This window comes from Morus notabilis, unplaced genomic scaffold (assembly GCF_000414095.1).
Source record: "Morus notabilis unplaced genomic scaffold, ASM41409v2 Scaffold1196, whole genome shotgun sequence".
NCBI classification, from domain to species: domain Eukaryota; kingdom Viridiplantae; phylum Streptophyta; class Magnoliopsida; order Rosales; family Moraceae; genus Morus; species Morus notabilis.
The window spans coordinates 25,823-46,284 of NW_010361429.1; the positions used below are offsets into that span (position 1 = coordinate 25,823).

General features: G+C 34.7%; 5 protein-coding genes across 6 annotated transcripts in view; 2 read left to right on the plus strand and 3 right to left on the minus strand.

Annotated features, from left to right (window-relative positions):
• LOC21387694 (synaptonemal complex protein 1) overlaps window positions 1-2,594 on the plus strand; it is a 6,479-nt gene extending 3,885 nt beyond the window's left edge. The window contains exons 11-19 of the mRNA XM_024166521.1: window positions 1-70; window positions 146-256; window positions 331-417; window positions 699-788; window positions 863-970; window positions 1,136-1,222; window positions 1,327-1,389; window positions 2,012-2,112; window positions 2,249-2,594. The exon at window positions 1-70 is cut by the window's left edge and continues 50 nt beyond it. Of these exons, the coding sequence (XP_024022289.1) occupies window positions 1-70; window positions 146-256; window positions 331-417; window positions 699-788; window positions 863-970; window positions 1,136-1,222; window positions 1,327-1,389; window positions 2,012-2,110 (715 nt within the window). The 3' untranslated portion in view covers window positions 2,111-2,112; window positions 2,249-2,594. The remainder of the gene's footprint in view (window positions 71-145; window positions 257-330; window positions 418-698; window positions 789-862; window positions 971-1,135; window positions 1,223-1,326; window positions 1,390-2,011; window positions 2,113-2,248) is intronic.
• A 2,561-nt stretch (window positions 2,595-5,155) lies between these two features.
• On the minus strand, window positions 5,156-8,581 carry LOC21387695. Of its 2 annotated transcripts, none has more exons than XM_024166523.1 (13): window positions 8,477-8,581; window positions 8,227-8,378; window positions 7,908-7,956; window positions 7,683-7,817; window positions 7,296-7,432; window positions 7,088-7,157; window positions 6,818-6,908; window positions 6,641-6,710; window positions 6,409-6,504; window positions 6,059-6,158; window positions 5,883-5,969; window positions 5,696-5,787; window positions 5,156-5,488 (listed from the first exon to the last, which is right to left on the minus strand). In XM_024166523.1, the coding sequence occupies exons 1-13, from the start codon at window positions 8,538-8,540 to the stop codon at window positions 5,336-5,338; spliced, it is 1,296 nt and encodes a 431-aa protein (XP_024022291.1). In that variant the 5' UTR covers window positions 8,541-8,581; the 3' UTR covers window positions 5,156-5,335. The 2 variants fall into 2 exon arrangements, with proteins under 2 accessions (XP_024022291.1, XP_024022290.1); XM_024166522.1 differs by having other exon boundaries at window positions 7,683-7,829.
• Window positions 8,582-10,519: 1,938 nt separating this feature from the next.
• LOC21387696 (dirigent protein 11) lies at window positions 10,520-11,062 on the minus strand. The gene has a single exon (XM_010099475.1). The coding sequence runs from the start codon at window positions 11,060-11,062 to the stop codon at window positions 10,520-10,522; it is 543 nt and encodes a 180-aa protein (XP_010097777.1).
• Window positions 11,063-13,469: 2,407 nt separating this feature from the next.
• Window positions 13,470-16,055, plus strand: LOC21387697 (receptor-like protein kinase ANXUR1). Its single transcript, XM_010099476.1, has one exon. The coding sequence runs from the start codon at window positions 13,470-13,472 to the stop codon at window positions 16,053-16,055; it is 2,586 nt and encodes an 861-aa protein (XP_010097778.1).
• A 1,140-nt stretch (window positions 16,056-17,195) lies between these two features.
• LOC112091858 (protein TAPETUM DETERMINANT 1-like) lies at window positions 17,196-17,903 on the minus strand. Its single transcript, XM_024166513.1, has 3 exons — window positions 17,828-17,903; window positions 17,580-17,684; window positions 17,196-17,497 (listed from the first exon to the last, which is right to left on the minus strand). Exons 1-3 carry the CDS (start codon window positions 17,901-17,903, stop codon window positions 17,196-17,198), a joined length of 483 nt encoding a protein of 160 aa, XP_024022281.1.
• Between the last annotated feature and the right edge of the window lie 2,559 nt (window positions 17,904-20,462).

Below are 20,462 nucleotides of genomic sequence, written 5' to 3' on the forward strand. Positions count from 1 at the left end.
GAACCTCAAAGCCAATCACAACGAAGAGCTAAAATGTTCTCAACTTCAAGCTGAAAATGAACTGAAAGAGGTACATGCAGTTCAGATTTCGCATTCGCAACTCTTAAAGGTTGCTTATGTTTCTAATTAGCTGTACTTTGTTCAGAAAATGACATCCTTCAGGAACGAGCATGAAGCTCAGATGAGAGCTTTGAGGTGTCAGCATGAAGATGAGTGTATAAAGCTTCAGGAGGAATTGGATCTTCAGAAGTCCAAAGTAAGCATCTTTCCTGTAACACAATACACAACTGTATGGTCTTTGCAGTCTATTCATTTGGATTATCATCACAGGAGGACCGGCAGAGAGCTTTATTGCAATTGCAGTGGAAAGTGATGGGCGATAAAGTACAAGAGGATCAAGAAGTGAATTCAAAAAAGGTTTGGATTTTGTGGATTTCTCTTTTCTCTGTCTCAAGTACTTGTGGATGTGTGACTTTGGATGCATCGTTATTATGATTTTTTTTTTCCTTATGAACTTACCACACATCTTTATTCTTTCTCTTCCTTTTGGACTGAAAAATTAATCTTTTCTGATGCGGAAATGTGCAATCAGGTACCTTTTTCCCCTGTATTTTCTTCTTGTTTGTGTTCACAGCATCCCCATAGTTTATGCATATACTACTTTCATATATACGCTGATTTTGATAATATGGTTTCAGGATTACTCCATTTCCTCACTTCAAATCCTAAATTCTACTGGTTCAAAAAGAAGTCAACGTGCTCCTGTAAGGCCAGCAGATGAAGAAAAGGTGAAAACTACGGATCAATTAGCATATTTCAGCCTTGCCTCTTATCTGGTTACATCATTATATTTTCTTCTCAGGATTCACCCTTCCTGAGAGCAACGCAAACACCAGTATCAAAATTGTTGAAGAAAGTAGAGAAAGCAAGCACGGGAAGTGTGTTGAGTATTCCTAAGCATCATAAGAAGGCAAGTAACTCTTAATTGAGCTTTTTTGCTGCAAATATACCCTTGAATATGGCTTCAAACATTTCAAAGAAAAAAGATCGTTCAATAATTTTATTAAAGCTGCAAATAGTATCTGATTGATCTCATGCATGATCCTCCTCAAAGACTTACCTCATAGCACTGCAGGTTACTCATCATGAATATCAAGTTGAAACTGCTAATGGAAGGACAATTACAAAACGAAGGAGAACAAAGAGTACAGTCATGTTTGAGGTTTATTCCCGGTTACCCTGATAATCCTACATACATAAACTGAAGCTACATATTCTATGTTGGATATGTGTTACCTGATGCTGAATCTTCTGTTCCATGACCAGGATCCAAGAAAACAGAAAAAGATGAATACACCAAAAGCAAACACCCCCAGGAGTGTTGCCAAGGTGCTTGAAAGTTTAAACCAATTCTTTTATTTCTTCTGTTCTTTTATTTTTTTTAATCAGTCTCTTTAAAGTACTCTAACAACCTTTTTAAAGAACCGAAGGCTTGAAGGACTCCCTAATGCAATTTAATAGACCGAGGATGCTGTAGTTTTGTAGAACCATCAGATAACCAAAAAAGTATATTGTCCTGAACCTAGATATTTAACGTTTTCATGCTTTCTCTACTTTGAGTCTAAAAGTTTTCGCGATTTATGGTACTAGCTAGTTCACCAAAATTCCTTTCGCTCCATTTTTTGTCTCTCTTCTTGTTTTGTGGTGTATTATGGAGCATGCTTAGTATAGGAGCATGAATAGTTGTTTTATTTATTGACTGGGAAGGTAGTACTTGTAATGCTTCACCGTAGAACATTCATGTCCTGAATACAGGGAAGTCGATATGCTGCTTCTGCCAGTTCTGATTATCACCACTTTGGATGCTAGTTGACCCAAACCCATGTTGAAAAACAATCGTTTGGTTAGACACTTTTTTAAAGCTAAGATATACATAGAATTGACCTATGATTTCAGGTTTGGCGCATAAAAGTTGTATTACCACACGCGTAATGTTTTGTAGCTTATGCAGGGTATGGAACAGGCTCGTCCACGTGCTTCAAACATCGGAGATTTGTTTAGAGAAGGGTCTCTGGATCCATATGCAGATGATCCATATGCATTTGATTAGAGGTATTTATTCTCGCGAGCATAACGCTTTATCTGCATTTCTCGTTAATAGCAACCCTCAACATCTATTTCTGTCACTATTTATAGCATTATGATTTCTCCAATATCAAAACTTGAGAGCGGCCTTGTTTTCTTTCAGGAGAGTTCTGTGGTTCTTCTACTCAATTGCATCGCTGTGGCACACGGGCATTCATCTGATCAGCACAAGGGATTTTTGGAGGGAAATGTTAATACGTACATGAGATTAGATTTTACTACTTTCTACTGAATTGTATCGTTTTGCTTTCTCACTTGAATAGCTTTTTCAATTCCTAACTAGTTTGTACATAAATGAAAATTGGCAAAGCGTCAAGGGTCGATGACCTGTAACTGTTGTCTGTGGACTACGCATTCGTGCTTGTTTTCCTTGCCTTTTGACAATTTCTACATGTACAAATCTCTCTTTTTACACGTCTTCGAATTGTTTTACAAAATAATCCATCTTCTTCCAGGTTTATTGGTTGTAAACAAAATGTAGAATTTAGTCCCCTCTAATTATTTTTGTGTTAGGCGGGTTTTATTTTATTTTTTTTAACCTACTAATTGTATGTCGTCCCACATCGCTTGTGCATGGTCTTTTTTTGACGTTTATAAGTGAAAAAATGGGTGCCCCCTGGATACCACACCACAAGATGAAGTGAGCGGGCCGTGATCCTACATAACGTAGGATTCGGCCCAGGAAAGTCCCCGGGCCCAATACCGCAGAGATGCGGCCCTGGAAACAGGTGTACTCCGATGGCTTAAGGAGTCCGGTCCACTTTCACGGTGGACAGGCTGAGACGTGTTTGGAGCACATGGACTCCTAGCCCGGAGGATCTTGGCCGACTTAACAGTTATTCACTTGGTCCGTAGGACTAACTGAACGGGGCTTACATTCTTGTGGTACCCTTTTTATTTATTATTAATTATTTTTAATAAAAAATAATGCGCGCTAATGAAAATATAACAATTTTTTTAAAATAACATAATTGCATAATAATTATCATAATGACATTAATTTGCAAGGCATGTGCATTGATATCCATTAAGATTTTATTAGAATTTTTATTTAGTCAAAATGTAATTCAATATTTTAGAATGATGATTCCATAATAATTACACAATAAAAAAAGTAAAAAGAAAATAGCAGGCAATTTTGCTTCTTCAATAGTTAGTATATAGAGATTTTTTTAATTGTTTATATATGAACCAGTTTTTAATCACTAAATATAAAAACACTATTATATTTTTTTTTTCACTCATATGAAAACAATTCTCCATAACTATTATATATATATATATATATATTATTTTTGAACTTTTGAGATTCAAAAGGGAAAAAAAAAATTGTTTTCTTTAAATTTCTCTTCTTTCTATCTCCTAGTCCTCTCTCTTCACTTTTTCTTCTAATATTTTGTCTCTTATTTTTCTCCCAAACTCTCATAAACTTTTCTTTACCCCTCGTTCTTAACTTTCTTTCTTTTCTTTTCTCTATTGCATCTCCGTATTTTCTATTGTAAATTTCTTTATCTTCCCTTCACTGCCTTCTGTCTCTCTTAATTTTTTTTAATCACATATTATTCTTTCTCAAATTTTTTCTCTTTCTCCTTGAGTTAAAAGTTTAATATATTTTTGTAAATTTATCATATGTATCTCATGAGATGAAATGTGTTTGTTTGTTTTTTTTTTTTTTTTTCAATGGATGTTGTAGTTGGACGGTTATTGTTGTCACAACGCAGTGAATTTGTAGCTAATTGCTTCATAAGAAACTTAAAGAAAAAAAAAATTCTTTTGTTCATGTGAAAAATTAAAATGTTATTAATCAATTAAAAAAATGCAAAACAAAACTTATTATTTGAGTTAAATAGAAATGTAGATATATTAAAAACAACCGAAAAATGAAAATGAGATGTTTCTAGCGACATTAGATTTTAATGACAAAAAAAATCTAAACTCAAAAAAATAGTAATAAGAAGAATTAAATTCAGAAAATAGAAAAGAAAAACACTAATTCCTCTCTCGGTTTATCCATGTATTGATTTCTAGTAAAACATAGAATCCAATTACCACACTTCAAAACTTACAGTGATAACATATTATTACACCTAGTAACGAAATTCCTATTTTAACGTAAAACAAAATTGATCTAAAAAGTCATTCGAAACAAAAGCACAAGAATATAAAAAAAATAATATTACATATTTTTTGCTAAGAGAAAGTAAAACTTTAACAATAAAAAATAATATATTTTTTTATAATGAATTTGTAAGGGGATACGGCAAAGCAAGACGATGATGTTTCTACAATAAGCGTTGGAATGATTGGTTTTGGCTTAGGCTCAATTTTCAACAATTTCTTATACTAAAAGTTTGACATATGTCAGAGTACTGTCCGATGTTATTAATATTTGTGCCCAAATTAAGGACACCAACGAAAAGAATAAAGCTGAGAAAATGACTAAGCCAAGGGTCAAAAAGGCCAAAAAAAAAAAAAAAGAGTTAACAATCAAGACTTTTTATTTTACCAATTGAAGTTTTAAATTTTAAGTTTTTACAGAAAAAAATTCTCAAAAAATATCACATTTAATTTTTTTTATTACAGTAAAAAATATTTAAAAATATCACATCTCAACTCGAATTGAAAACTCAAATCCGTAAAGTGAACGAGGACTCGATCATTTCACCGATTTGAGTTTAGAATTTAAATTTTATTACAGTAAAAAACTCTCATAAATAATCACATTTAACTTTTTTATTACAATAAAAAACTCACATAAAATCACATCTCAATTTAAATTAAAAATTTGAATCAATCAACTAAACGAGCCCTGAAACTCTTACTATATAGAATAGATAATTTTATTTTAATATATTTTCAACATGGTTAGTATTGCGCACTATATCATTGGCCTAGTTCACTCAAACAAGTCTAGTGCGAGATATAAATATATATATATATATATATATATTTTTATTTTTATTTTTATTTATATAAATATATTTATAGCCTTCTTCTTGTTGTTGTGTGTATATATATTTGTTTCCTCGTAACAAAATATTATTCGTTAGTGATGTAATGACCATAGATTTGGCAACATAGCAAAACTACCACAACAGAGTGTAAGACAAACTTGTTGAAAATTCATCATATCCAATAACTGTTTATCACCCGCTGATATGGTGAAATGAGAATGCCAATATGTCGAATGCTATTGTAGAAGTACTGGTGACGGATCATAACATTTCACAGTTCCAACTAAAGCAAGGGCTTCTCTAAGCGCTTGAAGAAGATGCTCCGGGTGCTCCTCGATGCGAACAGCGCCTTGCTGAGACTGCATGGTACTCAAGACTCTCCCAACAATCTGAACAAAGTTATGGATGTTTGGTTCATGGATTCAGAATCATTCTCGATTTACGTGTATTTTTTATGAGAAAAAATATTGTAACGAACAACGAACTGGGATTCAAATCATTGCACGAATACAACAACCAAACGCACTGTAAAAATTGTAACCTTGATACCAAGCAAGGAATTCTCTTTTTATGTGGCAACAAAGAGGCAGACCAACCTTTCTTGCATAGCCACCATAAGCAACACCCGCGATTGAAGCATTCATAGGACTCGGTGAACCAACCTTTAGCTTTTCGTCCCTCGAGTTCTCTTGCGGAATGGAAAAGAGAATATAAGAACAAACAGAAACTGGAAATGTACTAGAACATAGGCAGAAATGAAGTGAATGAAAGGGGCAATCATACCAGAAGAGGATGACGTTTGGAAAAGCCCAACTTTTCTCAACCCATCAACTGTGTGAGCATTAGTACCACCCGCCAATTGAAGAAAGCCTGAAATGTCAAGAAATGATTTTGACAAAGCCTTGTCTGAAGAGAAAATTATAGCATTCTAAGAAAAGATAAGCACATCCACACAAAACCATTCGGTCTTTCTCGAGTAGCAGCCAAGCGACGAGCAAAAGAAATGGATGCCTTAGTAGCACCCCGGCCGATATCTCCACTCATTGGGCGGCCATCCAACTGAAGTTCAAAATACCATGGCTTATTTCGGGATTGATGTGATTTTAAAAGAAGCTCTACTTTTACTTATAGCAAAAGGAGACTCTAAATTTCACTGGTGTCTGTAACTTTAATGAACTTTTAGCAAAACCACTACTTGCATTGGGTTATGTGCAAATGGCCGTATGTTACAAAAGGATGGATTTCTGATAAACTAATTTGAAATCATTCAAAAGCAATATTACTAGGTTTCAGACAACTGAAGGCTCACCTGCCAAAGATTTAAGCAATGTAGATGAGGTTCCATAATCGAATACAGAGAATTCATAGAAGTAATTGTTGTCTCCCCAATGTCAGGTAAACTAACCTGGACAGAACAAAAAGGTCATCTTAGAACTCCCCAATAATTCCACTATATACATCTAATTTAATAACTACTAAAACTATTTTATGATCTTTAACATTAAGTACTTAATCAAAGAGGATATAGTAGCAACACTTACCGCCACTAGTCGGAGATGTCTAATTGAATCTTGCAAACCGTCCCAAAGTTCTTTAAATGGAGAAGTCTGCCTAAATAGATTACCAATTAGTTCAGAGGTAAGTACTGATCTTGCTTCAATAGTGGCATGACATTTCATCAACAAACAAGCTTCTATGAGTATCTCAAGAAACTGTACCTTGCACTGGTATGTATCTCTAAAGCATCAACATCACCTCTTTTAATAAGCTCAGCCGTGGAATTAATATCTCTTATGTATGTGACCACATCTAAATCACCAATTTGCAAAATTTTTGTTAAAGTTGAACATGAGCCAAAATAATCATAAGAAGTGAGGATAGAATGTAAAATTTGTTTCGGTTTCGAAAATGATGAAGAATTTCTGTGAACTAGAGAAAAGAAGCAAGCAAAAAGGGAACACAAGCAGCATAACATGAACAGTAATTACTTATTTTGTCATATGGGCAAATAGGAAAGCAACGGCCACATCCATAACAGCGCTCAGTTAGAACTCCACCCTGCATATTTAATCATACTTCTTTTCAAAGTATTTAATGATAAAGATTTTAAACTTCACTGATGATGAAAAACCATATCTTTGTATATATGTAAAACATAAATGATTCGAACAAAAAAAATGAAAAAAAAAAAAAAACCTTGAATCCACCATTTGTATTGGCGGCATAGGATAGTTGTGATGTTGAATTTCTATCCTCCAAAGATATTGCATTAGCTGGACAAACCATTTGACAAGGCCTTGAGCAGTCAAGAGGACAATCCTCAGGATCAAATTCTGTTAAGAAAGCAGATCATAAACTCAGAACTCATTTTTTGTTCAATCTTAGCCTAAGTTGGTTTTGGAAGAAAAAACAAGCTTGTTCTAAAGCTTATAACAAAATCCCATGTCATGAATTAATTCTAAATTAAAGAGAAGATGTAGTTATGTACTAAACAAAAGCATCAAGTATTCAAATTTATTACATTCTAGTATATAACTATATATATAAACACATCTATTCAGATGTAATGGTACCGAGACATACCAGCCTTGCGAAAATGAAGATCTTCATCATCATTAACACTGATCATGACCCAAGGCCTTAGAAGATCAAAAATCTCCGTGGCTGCTTCAATTCCCTCGTTCACCGCACTCACAACTGATGCATCAGCAGCACAGTCTATGCAATCCACTGTTTCCAAGTCTCTCACTTACTCTATCTTAAACCCAAAACAAAACCAAAAAAAAAAAAAACTTGTTTTTCTCTCACCTCCAGCAAGAGTGTAAACAAGAGAGAGATTTCTGATATCAACCACATCCTAGAAAACAATAAGAGAAATAGAATTAATTACATATATGTCTGTTATTATGCAGTAGATGAACAATAAAATGTCTACGAATTGTGCTAATTGCAGAAAAGTTCATACTTTATAATCAGTTATACAAATTCATAACTGCACATATGAAAAGTTGCATTTTTCCATTGAAAATATCATCAAATTAGATAACTGAGTCTAAAAGTGGTCACTTTGTGATTATCTTTTAATGTAAAAATGGGATTTTGACACGATTTTTCATTTTTTTTTTACCTCGAAGCTTGCACCACAAATGAGCTTGACCCAGTTGCCCTTTTGGAGAGATTCCACCGGAGAAGACTTAACTGAAGGAATCCCAACAGCTCTTACGAGGTTTCTGACGTTTTCAAGTGCTGTAGTACTGTTGCTCTTTACAGTCACTCTCACTTAAAACCAGCACAAAGAGAAATATCAGTAGATAACAAAGGGAGAAAAAGAAGAAGATATAATAGGAAAATGGTTGAATTATATAATAAAAGACCACCTTGATTTTGGGCAGAAACTGCTGTGTAATTACAAGAAATGCTTAACGCCATAGCAATGGACATGGCACACAGACAGAGATGGTATTCTATTTCTTAGCCGATACATTAACCAGTTAACTACAACGGACATTGGCGGTTTGGTAACGAGAAGAAGAATCTGTGTCTGTCACAAACCAGATAAACCACTCAACACACATATGGGCTTTCTAGTGGTAGTGGGCTTATCATCTGGCCCAAGTCTTCATCAGGCCCAATAGCTCTCATGTTTTTTAGAAAAATAGTAGAAAATAGGCCAATATGAAAAGTTTAAGAAAGTATATAGACCAATTTTTAGTTATAGAAATTAATAGGCCATAACTTATCAAGTTATAGTTCATAATCAGATAAGTTATGGACAAACTTGTCAAGTTATGGTTCATAACCAGACAAGTTATGGACAATTATGGACAATAACTTGTCAAGTTATGGTTCATAACCAGACAAGTTATGAACGAAAACAGTAATTTAGCCTATTTATTAACTTATGTAAACTATTGGCCTATTAATTTTAATTCATCTCAAATTTTGGTCTATTTCCCTCTTTCTCCCATGTTTTTTCTCGGAGAAAATTATAAAATTTAGGAGTTTAGATTTTTATTCTTTATTTTTTATTAATATCCTTTTATTAGTATATTTATTTAATTAAAAAGGTTATTAATTAAAAATAAAAAGTAGAAATGGTGACTCATGCATTTTTAAAGATATTTATCTCCTTTTTTTTTTTTTTTGGGTTGTCAAGATTCAGAGAAAAAGATCTCACAAGAGAACTCCATGAAACTAGAAATTACACAACATGATTATTGGTGAGTTTTAAAGCGTAGCAGTATTTTTAATTGAGATTTTATATTTTAGTAAACTGAAATATATAACTATATCTTTGTTCAATAAAAAAATGCCATCTCAAATATAGTACCCTATCAAAATACAATTTCTTGCTCTGTCACTGGATAGAGGGATGTTACTTTTATATTGGATGAAGATTTCTATTGTTTCCATTAGAGTTTAACGTCACTTGATATGTTAATTTTTGGCTGGCTAAAACAATTCAACTTTTTTTTAAAAAAAAAAAAAGGAAAATGGACTTACAGACACATGTCAACTTAAGAGAAGTAAGTTTTAAATAAGAATGGAGTTAAATAATATAAAAAATAACATTTTCCATATTGGATACGATACAAAAGCCTTGATCTATGTGTTCTTTTCAAGTTTGTTCATGTGGGGCAAACTAAAAGTTCACACATATCCTCCGATTTGTTGAGAATTGTATCGTCCAAATAATTATTATCCATTTGGTATAAAAGGAAAGAAAGAATGAAGAAACTCTAATCTTCCTTAATACTTTATGAGAAAAATAGATGATTTGTGAGGGTCTTCACAAGCCTATTATTTACGTCATTATTCTTAAATATTCGTATTTTTAATTTTTTCTTTCAACATAATTAAGAGTCATTATGTTCTTTTTATTTTCTCATTATTAATTTTGGTGGAGTGATATAAATAGTTCCATATCTCTTCTGTAAATAAATTCTCATTACTCATCATTTCAGGATGAAATAATTATTTTGTACTTAGTCTCATGTGAAAGTCAGAAATGTATGGCCAACGTTTTAGTTTGGTCAAGCGTAATTTGCGTCTAGCTCATCGAACCAACTACTTTTATATATATATATATATATATATATATATATATATATATCTCTCTCTCTATAGCTGCAACTCCTTGTTTGCTTTTCTCTATAGCATTTACTTTTATATAAATGCTTAGATAATACAAGAGACAATATAGTATGGTTAAAAGTGAGCTTTTGCTTTTGTCTTTAACCATTGTAAAAAGAGAACTGTGACTTAAACTAAGAAGGGTACTTTTCAAATAGTACCAAACATGTTCGGATGACTACATGTGAGTAAACTAAAAAAAAAATAATGATAATAATAAAAATGAAAAAGGAATTTTTCCCACAAAAATCAGTTGAGATTTACCATAATGATCTCTCCAAATATCATTAGTAATGTTTGACAGTGATATTGTGCTTAATAACAGCTCTAAGATTAGCCAAATCCATATACTCAGTCTCCATAACCCCATAGCCTTTGACAAACCTGAAATAACCAGTCCCAGAAACAACCCCAAACTCACGTTCCTTCTTTGCGAACAAATCAGCTCCTTGTATCTCCAAACTGCTTCCTTTGAACTCTCCACCAGTGAAAACCACAGAGAACACCATGTGTAAGCCCTTCCCATCAAGGGCAGAGTTTATGTACATCCCTTGTGCCCTCCCTATCTCCTTCGACTCAACGCCGGGCCCCACAGTCACTTTGTCGTCGACCGCCACGAGGGTGCCGAAGTGGAGGACACTCGAGGTGGGCCCGCTTTTGCCCGCCACGGTGGCTGCCGACGTGTCGCGGCCGGTGAAGTAGTCATGCACGTAGAAGACCAGGTTGGTTTGTTTTGGTTGGAGGTTTGGGATGGTGTAGGCAATGTAAATGAGAGTTATGGCAAAGAGGAAGAAAAAGAAGTTTGAGGTTGGACTCAAAGGATTGGCCATTTTTTTTTTTTCTAGGAAATGGCAAAATATGCTTGGTTTTTTGTTTTTTTTTGGTGGAGTTCTATAGTTGGTTTGAAGATGCCTTGTTGTAGGATCAAAAGGTTCTTTGATGGAAAAGGACGATTAGTTGTTGTTGTTATTACTAATATTATTATTTAAGATAAAAAAAAAAAGGACAATAAGTTGTCGGGAGAAACAAAGTTTGTCCTATTTTTTAATTATTTGTTCAATTAGTTTTTCATGCTTCACAATAATTGTAGTGTTTAGCATTGTTTTATGGGGTTTGTGATAATCGGAATATTAAATTGCGTTACCTTTATCTCTATCTGGGGTTGTATATATATATTTATTTATATACATACCTAATTACCAACTTGGTTTAGGGTGGGATGTGTGATGTAATATGAGCGGACAGAGAAGTTAATCTGGATCTTGTCGTTTAATCATGTATTCAAATGCAAATTATATTATGTCGTTTGTTACTTTATACTCAAGGAACGTTTAGTATGAGGTAATCTTATAGATGGAAATGAAAATATTTTAGATTATCATGTTTAGTACAATTATTAGATTTTTTTAAAATTCAAAAAAGTGAAACTCATGAGCTTAATATTATTATATTTTGGAGTAATCCTAAACTCACAGCGTGTTATTTACTTTCCCACACTTGAGTGTTTCTTTCTTGCATAGTAAATAGAAAAGACATGCCCAAAAAAAAAAAAAAAGACATGCCATTTGGACTGTCCTATGCTTACAATAAAACGACATGTCATTTGATTTATATTACATAACGTTTTCATCCTAGCTGATAAATGCTATGTACATACATTTTTCTAGATAGGCAACGACATGTATTTCCATGAATAAAACGTTTTTTCGTTCGATTTGTGCAGTAAAGACACGTTTCTGTCAACGACAAGGACCAATGGAATATTCTTTGGGATCATTTGAGGGATCTTTAACCTCTAAATTGAATTTTCCTTGGTGCATAAGAACTTGTTAGTTTTAATTTGAATGGAAATAATGTTTTGCATAAATGAAAAAATAATAATAATAATAATTCGGTCAAGAGATGAGCGATATTAGTGGGAGCAATTTAAATTGCTAATGTAACAAAGGAAAGCACCAATTTGAGCTGAATAGAACACTAATTTGCACAACCAAATTGTGTTATGTGTGGCTTCTGTTTGGCCTCTTTACATTGTAATTTGCTTGCGGATCTAAAGTGGCAAGTCTGATATAAAAACGACATCACACTGGAAACGACGTCAACCACACAAAACGAGAAATGCCAGATAGGAAAAAATAAAATAAAAGAAAAGAAAAGGACCAGCACATATAAACGACGTGATCGTAAAACAAGAACAATAAAAAAATAGACATAGAATCGAGAAAACGACAATAACCCAAATGACTGACGGTAAAAAATAATAAACGACATTAAATATAATAGCAGAACAATTATTAATAAAAAAAAGGTCAGTAAACTCGAGAAACGACATCAGTTGAAACTTGGAAGAATTCACGAAATGGGCAATCCCAAACGATATCAGTTCCTGTGTTTATGGGATGATTAAGCGTCCCGGCTAACTATCATAACATCTAACATCACCGGCAGTCGTGATGTAATCTTCTTTTTTTTTTTTTTTTTGGGAAAGTTAATGTAATCTTCTTAGTACTTGTCATTTTTTAATGATTTAGTATGTAATAATGTTACTTGCGGAATTCATCTAAAAATAACAGGACATATGTAACATTGTCAATGACACAATGTATTAATCTCATAGAAAATCTCCTCGCTACCTTAAACAAACAACACCTAAAGAATTATTCTAAATTTTCCTTTAAAAAAAAAAAAAAAAACCTGAAGAATCGCCTATAGATGGTGCTATGTACACTTCCACGTTTAAAATGGGCAGTCATAGTCAATGCAACAAAAAGAATTTTTTTTTTTTCCTAAAATAAAAAACAAAAAGGATATTTTTATTTGCTTTTTTGTCTTACCGTTTCCCTCTAACTACCTCCTATCCTAACGTCCCTTGGATCCCAAACACACAAACATAGGCTCAATTAACACACCCACGAAAAAAAAATAAAAAAAATAAAAACAGAGATATGGTAACCTCCGTTCTCTGTTGTTCTTTCTTCTCTTTCAGAAAAATTTCATGAAAATTCTACTTGATAAATGATTTTATCAATACCCTTTTTGAATTTATGTAAATTCAAAACTATTCAACCCAGAAAATCAATTTCCTAATTCATGTTGTCTTAGAGGGGGAAAAAATAATTATGTCCCCTTCTTTTTATTCCTCTGTTTCAGTTCCTCTTCTGTTTTTCCCCTGTTTTCTCATCATCTTCTTCTTCTCTAACTTTCTCAAATTCCTAAATGGGATTTTTCTCTTTAGATATGAACTCCAACACCCACATTTTATATTCCTTAATTCTCCTATCTCTTTCCTTCGATCCTGTCCTCGTTGTCGCGAAAAACTCTGAATTGAATTCCCAACACTCATATGTCCTGTCCTGCGGCGGATCCATAGAAAGCACCGATACGAATGGCCGGGAATGGGCACCCGATTCGAAGCTCGTACCGCCTTCCGGTGATTCGATACCCGCCACGGCCTTACACCAAGACCCTTCTCTGCCTTCCCAAGTCCCTTACATGACTGCAAGAATTTTCACCTCTGAATCCGCATACAACTTCTCTGCTCTCCCCAACAAACGCCTCTGGATCAGGCTTCATTTCTACCCTTCTTCCTACGGCAACCTCGACCCCACCGATGCCTACTTCTCGGTTACCGCCAACGGCCTATCCCTTCTCAACAACTTCAGCGTCTCCATCGCAGCCGAAGCCCACACGCAGGCATACATGATCAAAGAATACTCTGTTTCCCCTGTTTCGAATGGTGAACTCTGTATCAAATTCAACCCTGTTTCACATCGCAATGGCTCGTATGCTTTCGTCAACGGCATTGAGGTAATCCCGATGCCGGATATCTTTGATCCGGAGAATTTAGTCGATGGTGTTGATATTCGAAGCTCTTCAGTTCAGACCATGTTTAGGCTCAATGTTGGTGGACAGTACATTCCAACGACCAGTGACTCTGGCTTGAGCAGAACATGGTATGACGATTCGCCATATTTGTTCGGAGCAGGCTTCGGAGTGAGTTTGGAAGCCGGAAAGAATCTAACCGTTGATTTTCCTCCCAATGTGCCGGAGTATATTGCTCCGCGGAGTGTGTACAGAACGGCTAGAACAATGGGAAAGGGCTCAAGCATCAACCGGAAATATAACCTCACTTGGGTTTTCAAGGTTGATGCTAACTTCACATACATTGTTAGGCTCCATTTCTGTGAGCTTCAATTCAGCAAGGTCAATGAGAGAGTGTTTGACATTTTTCTCAACAATAGAACAGCTCAACAATCTGCGGATGTGATCGCATGGGCGGGGTCAGCAGGAGTGCCGATGTACAAGGATTTCGCCACTTATGTAGGCGATGTCAATGGTGATGATGAGTTATGGGTGGCGATGCACCCATCTACCTTGACAAAACCTGAATATTTCGATGCAATCCTCAATGGATTGGAGATTTTCAAGGTGAATGACACAAGAGGGAACTTGGCAGGCCTTAATCCTGTGCCATCAAAGATGCGCCTCAACGATGAGGCAGAGGCAGAGGAGGCTGCAGCCATGCCTTCTTCGCTATCTGGGCTTGGTTATGATGCTGTTCGAGGGATTGCAGGTGGTGTGGCGGGTTTTGTTGTGGTGGCGGGTGTGTGCATTGTTGTTCTTTACCAAAACAAGAGGAAAGAAAAGGGCAATGTAGACGTTTTTGGGCCTGCGAATTGGTTGCCAACCTATGGCAGCTCCTGCACATCAACTGTGTCTGGTAGAAGCACTAGTAGAGACAGCAGCCACCTCTCGAATATCGCGAGTCTTTGCAGGCATTTTTCGCTCCCCGAGATTAGGCATGGCTGCAACAACTTTGATGAGTCACAGGTTGTTGGGGTTGGAGGATTTGGCAAGGTCTATAGAGGGACTATTGATGGAGTTATCAGAGTTGCTATAAAGAGATCAAACCCTTCTTCAGAACAGGGTGTTCATGAATTCCAAACCGAAATCGAGTTGCTTTCTAAGCTTAGGCACAAGCATTTAGTCTCCTTAATTGGGTGTTGTGTGGAAGGTGGTGAAATGATACTTGTCTATGATTACATGGCTAATGGAACACTAAGAGAACACCTTTACAAGAGCACAAAACCTCCATTGTCATGGCAAAAAAGATTGGAAATATGCATTGGAGCTGCAAGAGGATTGCACTATCTTCACACTGGTGTGAACTACACCATAATTCATAGAGATGTGAAGACCACAAACATTTTGTTGGATGAGAATTGGGAAGCAAAGGTTTCCGATTTCGGGCTATCAAAACAAGGTCCTAGTGGTCTTAATCAAGGTCATGTTAGTACATTGGTGAAAGGCAGCTTTGGTTACTTGGACCCTGAATATTTTCGCAGGCAAAAGTTGACCGAAAAATCGGATGTTTACTCTTTTGGGGTTGTTCTATTTGAGGTGTTGTGTGCAAGGCCAGCTCTTGAAGCCACTTCGCCGAAGGAACAAGTGAATCTTGCAGATTGGGTTTTGTATTGCCAAAAGAAGGGAATTCTTGAGGAAATTATTGACCCCCATCTTAAGGGGATGATTAGTCCCGAGTGTTTGAAGAAGTTCGCAGAGACAGCGGAGAAGTGTTTGTCTGATCATGGAGTTGATCGTCCTTCAATGGGTGATGTCCTTTGGAACCTTGAGTATGCACTTCAATTGCATGACAACCCTGAAGCAGCAAGAGTTTATGAAGAAGAAAGGAAGGTGAATAATGACCCTTCTATGCACTATACCACAATACGAATTGAGGAGATAAGAGAGGCTAGTGAGGAAACTGATGTCTTAAACACCACTGCAGTTTTTTCACAGCTAGTGAATCCAAGAGGAAGATAAGGGAAAATTTACTTTATCAGTTTTGTTAGTACTTTTTTCTTGTGTTGCTAGGAACTTTTGTTTAGTTGATTGGGAATTATACCACTTTCTGTCAATTCTTCTCTTTGGAAAAAAAAAAAAAAAAAAAAAAACGACAAGGGAAAAAAAATACTACATGGAAACTCTTGCATATATTTCTTCTTATTTATTTTTAGCAGAATTTTTTTACTGTAGAACTTTGATGGCAGAAAAAGGTAAGGAAGAACCTTTTAGCTTGTGGTGTAAGTTCCAACTTCCGAGGCTTTTTATTTACCATGATTCACTATTCTCTATAAGATGCTATTATACTAAATAAAGCAAAAATAACAACACAAGACATAGAACAAAAGTCATTTGCCTTTCCAGTTTAAGTATACTATTAGCATATAAAGGAAGACCAACAAAAGAACCAAAAACCTTGTCAAGATACCCAATAATTAAACTTCCTTCTCATACATTTGCATGCTCATAAACATGACAATTCAAATCAATCCTTTGTGGAATCATAACTAGTATAAAGAGAAAACATATTCAAAAGCCCCCCATTTTTTCTTTTTTACAAAGTGAACTTTTCTTCTCAAACCCACCTCAAAGTAAAGTGATGTGGATCACTATCCACTACACGGTTCAACTATGCAATTGAAGGAGAGGATTGAGAGGGAGAGAGAAATAGAAATACGCATATTGAAGACAATGCAGCTTTTGCTTTCCATGTTTTGTCATTTTTTCTTCATCCAAATCTGGTGCTGCTGACAATCTGGTTTAACCATTCTTCCATTGCAAAATGACCCGACATTTTAACAGAAGACAAAAAGGGAAAAAAAAAAAAATCAAACTCTAACAGCTTTACAAAGGAGGCAAGAAAAAGCCCACCAGAGAACATATTTGACCCGAGAATTCTATGTCCCAAGAACATCAAACTCACAACACGACCTTTTGGGGAATGGTAAGATTAAACTTGACTACTTGAAATGTCAAAAAAAAAAAAAAGACAAAGCAAATGATAGTAAAAGAAAACATGGAAAGAAGAAGTGGACTAATAAATGGACTAAACACAATAATGGCTCCCAAACCTTGTGGAGACTTTTTTTTTTTTTTTTTTGGATTTGATGCTTTGTGGGGTCAGCAAAACTTGGCATACCTTAAAGAAAGAGGGTACATGAAGGAGTTAGAGTAAGTGAATCTGATAATCTGGCTACTCCTCAAAGGCTTTCCTCCATTAACCAAGCAATCATCATAAGATAACCTCTTGAAGGTCATTGGGCTTATTATTCTTGTTGAAGCAAACCAACCACAATAGAGATGAATATTTGAAGGAGCACATCCAAAAACACAAGTGTTGACAATCTGAACTATGTACTCAGGAATCCCAGATGTTGAATCTCTGCTTTGTGATATGCTTATATCTCTACTAGTACAACTTCCTAATCAAGAAAAAAAAAACATGGCTAGAACTTAAAAAGTATCATAAACAAGCAAAGAAAAAGATATTGTAATGTGTTTTACCATGTGCCAAAAGCTTTCTATGGCTAGTGTTAGGCTGCTCTAATTCCATTGTTGATGAGTTGTTGCTATCACCATGGAAAGAATGCAAAGCAGTTTGTGAAGGGCCTAAAAAGAAGACAAGAAAGTTGTGTTAAAAAGGATCTAGATGTAGAAGGAAACAAACATAGGGGAAAAAAGTTAAAAGTGAAGAAAAAGCTCAAGAAAGAAAGGAACTATCTAAAAAAGCAGGTGAAAATTGTTTGTACTACCAGGATGTATAACATGATTGGAGAGTGTAATCATCAGCACCATCAAGTAGAGAAAGCCTAGATGATAGTAGCTCATGATTGATGATGTTTTTATGTTTTTTTTTCCCTTTCCAATCTTTGCTTGGTTTGAAACCAACAAAAACTAGAAAAACATGAAGGACAAATGTAAAATGAACTAGATTGGAGAGGAATATGGAATGTGCAGGAGATTTTTTGTGGGGTTGGTGAATGGTGAATCCTCCACAACTGATGATTCTTTTATACAAGAATGGTTAATAATGTCCCCATAAAAAGACCAAGTACTACAACAAACAAGGCAGTTCAAATACATGAGACTTGCTTTTTTATTATTTTATTTATTCTGTTTCACCGTATGTATTCTTATCAAGATCAAAGATAATACAAAAAAGAAAGGCACCACAGGCATTTATTGCCCAATGTCAAAAAAGTTCTTTTCATGACTGTACACTTACTTAAGGGTAACTCCGTTGTTCAATTCCAATACTTTTCTCTTGCCCCACAAACAAAGTTATTTTTTTAAAAAAGGTCATAGGTGTTTTCTCAAGTCTAATAGTTTTTCTCCTTTTCTTTTCTTTCCAAATACATAATATGCTAGCAATGAGATAGAAATTGCAGCTTAAGTGGGGAGTTCTTTATACTTCAAATACCGTTTTACTCAAAAAAAAAAAAAGTGATGTTCTTGTATATAACATAGATATTACATAGGAGAAACTACACACATATTATAGTCCTTATAATACACGCACGCGCGGTTATATCATATATGCCCTTTTGTTGTATTGTTGGAAGTGAAACATCATGATGGTCAAAAAAGCAAATCTTCTTTTCTCCATTGCACACGCTCAACTGGTCAACTTCAGCTTATCTCTCTCTCTCTCTCTCTCTCTCTCTCTTCATTTCCGGCTTCTCTAGATAGACAGAAGAAACCTGCAGCATCATGAAAGAGAACAAAGTTCTATGGCTTCTTTTCTTCTGAGCTGCAATAAGAAGGGTTCAGAGGAACATGAAAACACTCCCAATGGTCAGAACCTACCCTTTAAAAGCAGCAACTCGTACAAGTACTACTCCTAGTCCTAGCTAGCAACCTATCTTTGAAAAAATAAAGGAAACTAGAAACCTTCTATTTTTGCCTAAGCCTATTAGTATAGATCATATAGATGTGTTTCCAAATTCATAAAAGTGAAAAACGCCCTCAAAGTGAAACATAACTCCTCAATTACCTCTCTACATGCATGGCACATACTTGCATGTATCCATGCTCTTATTCACGTAATATGTGTTCACTGTTTAAACTAAATTAAACAGAGTTAAATCAGTAAAATAAATAGAGATTAAGTTAATTGTATCCACTGATTTTTAAAAAGTAACAATTTAGGTCTCATTGACTTTGCAAATTCAAGTTTTTAATTCGAGTTGAGATGTCACATTTTTTGAGAGTTTTTTATTGTAGCAGAAAAAGTTAAATGTGACATTTTCTAAGAGCTTTTAACAGTAAAAACTTAGGCCTCGTTCATTTCACCGATTCGAGTTTTCAGTTTTAGGTTTTTACAGTAAAAAGCTCTCAGATGTCACATTAAAATTTTCTGCTACAGTGAAAAGCTCTCAGAAAATGTCACATCTCAGCTCGAATTAAAAACTCGAATCCGCGAAGTGAACGAGGCCTTAGAATTGAAAACTCGAATCAGTGAAATGAACGATGCCTTAATTCTTAATTTTTTTGGCTAATTAATTCTTGACTTTGATTTTTCTTTTCTTTTTTTAGGTTCATTTCATGAATCTAAAATTGATAATAAATTTCTTTGATTTTAGGTAGGAGTTGTTTTAAGTGTAATGAAAATTTTTAATTATCATATTATGAATGTGCGACTGCCTCAATTAAATTTTAAAGATATAAACTATAGCATGAAATTCTAATAAGATAACCAATTCTTTTATTTAGATTAAAGAGTTGTTTTAAGTGTAGCGAAAATTTTTAATTATCATGTTATGAATGTGCGATTGCCTCGATTAAATTTTAAAGATATAAATTATATCACGAAATTCCAATAAGATAACAAATTCTTTTATTTAGATTGAAGTTTAGTAACTGAGGCCCTTCTTGGGGTGCATGTTTCGTACGTGCTAAAACATTATCACACGTGTGACAGTACTGAAAGTTTGAAACTACTATTAGTTTTGGTAGATAAAATGGAACATTTCTGCTACATTACTGCTTCACTCACTTATTATTGTTTCTTATGCCACTAGTGACTTAGAAGTACATGGAAAGAGCATCAAAAGCAGAAGTACACAAGATTAGAGGACCCAAAAAAAATTTTAAAAAAATCTGAAGTACACAAAATACAAAAGACTAAACCCACACAAAGAAGGCCCCATCAGCAGTACAAGCAGCTTTAACCAACCGAGCGAGTCACCTCCAAATTAAGACCAACAAAACCAAAAATAACCACAAAAAAAAAAAAGAGTCGTGTACTCGAATAATTTTTAAAAGACATGTTACAATTACGTAACATGTGAATTTTTTTATATGAATTGCAAATATACCATGTCCTTTATAGTGTGATTGATTCGAATCCAAGACATTACTAGAAAGAAAGATCAGGTGTTAATGAAA

Bases quoted from the DNA above. Each gene is read 5' to 3' on its own strand.
- LOC21387697 (XM_010099476.1), top strand. From the start codon at position 13,470: ATGAACTCCAACACCCACATTTTATATTCCTTAATTCTCCTATCTCTT.
- LOC112091858 (XM_024166513.1), bottom strand. From the start codon at position 17,903: ATGAGCTACTATCATCTAGGCTTTCTCTACTTGATGGTGCTGATGATT. The intron at 17,685-17,827 runs GTAGTACAAACA...TCTTCTTTTTAG, and splicing joins CAATCATGTTATACATCCTG to GCCCTTCACAAACTGCTTTG. The intron at 17,498-17,579 runs GTAAAACACATT...TTTCTTGATTAG, and splicing joins TAGAAAGCTTTTGGCACATG to GAAGTTGTACTAGTAGAGAT.
- LOC21387696 (XM_010099475.1), bottom strand. From the start codon at position 11,062: ATGGCCAATCCTTTGAGTCCAACCTCAAACTTCTTTTTCTTCCTCTTT.
- LOC21387695 (XM_024166522.1), bottom strand. From the start codon at position 8,540: ATGTCCATTGCTATGGCGTTAAGCATTTCTTGTAATTACACAGCAGTT. The intron at 7,433-7,682 runs GTATGTCTCGGT...CTTTCTTAACAG, and splicing joins TCTTCATTTTCGCAAGGCTG to AATTTGATCCTGAGGATTGT. The intron at 5,788-5,882 runs GTATGATTGCCC...CCATTCCGCAAG, and splicing joins CCAAACGTCATCCTCTTCTG to AGAACTCGAGGGACGAAAAG.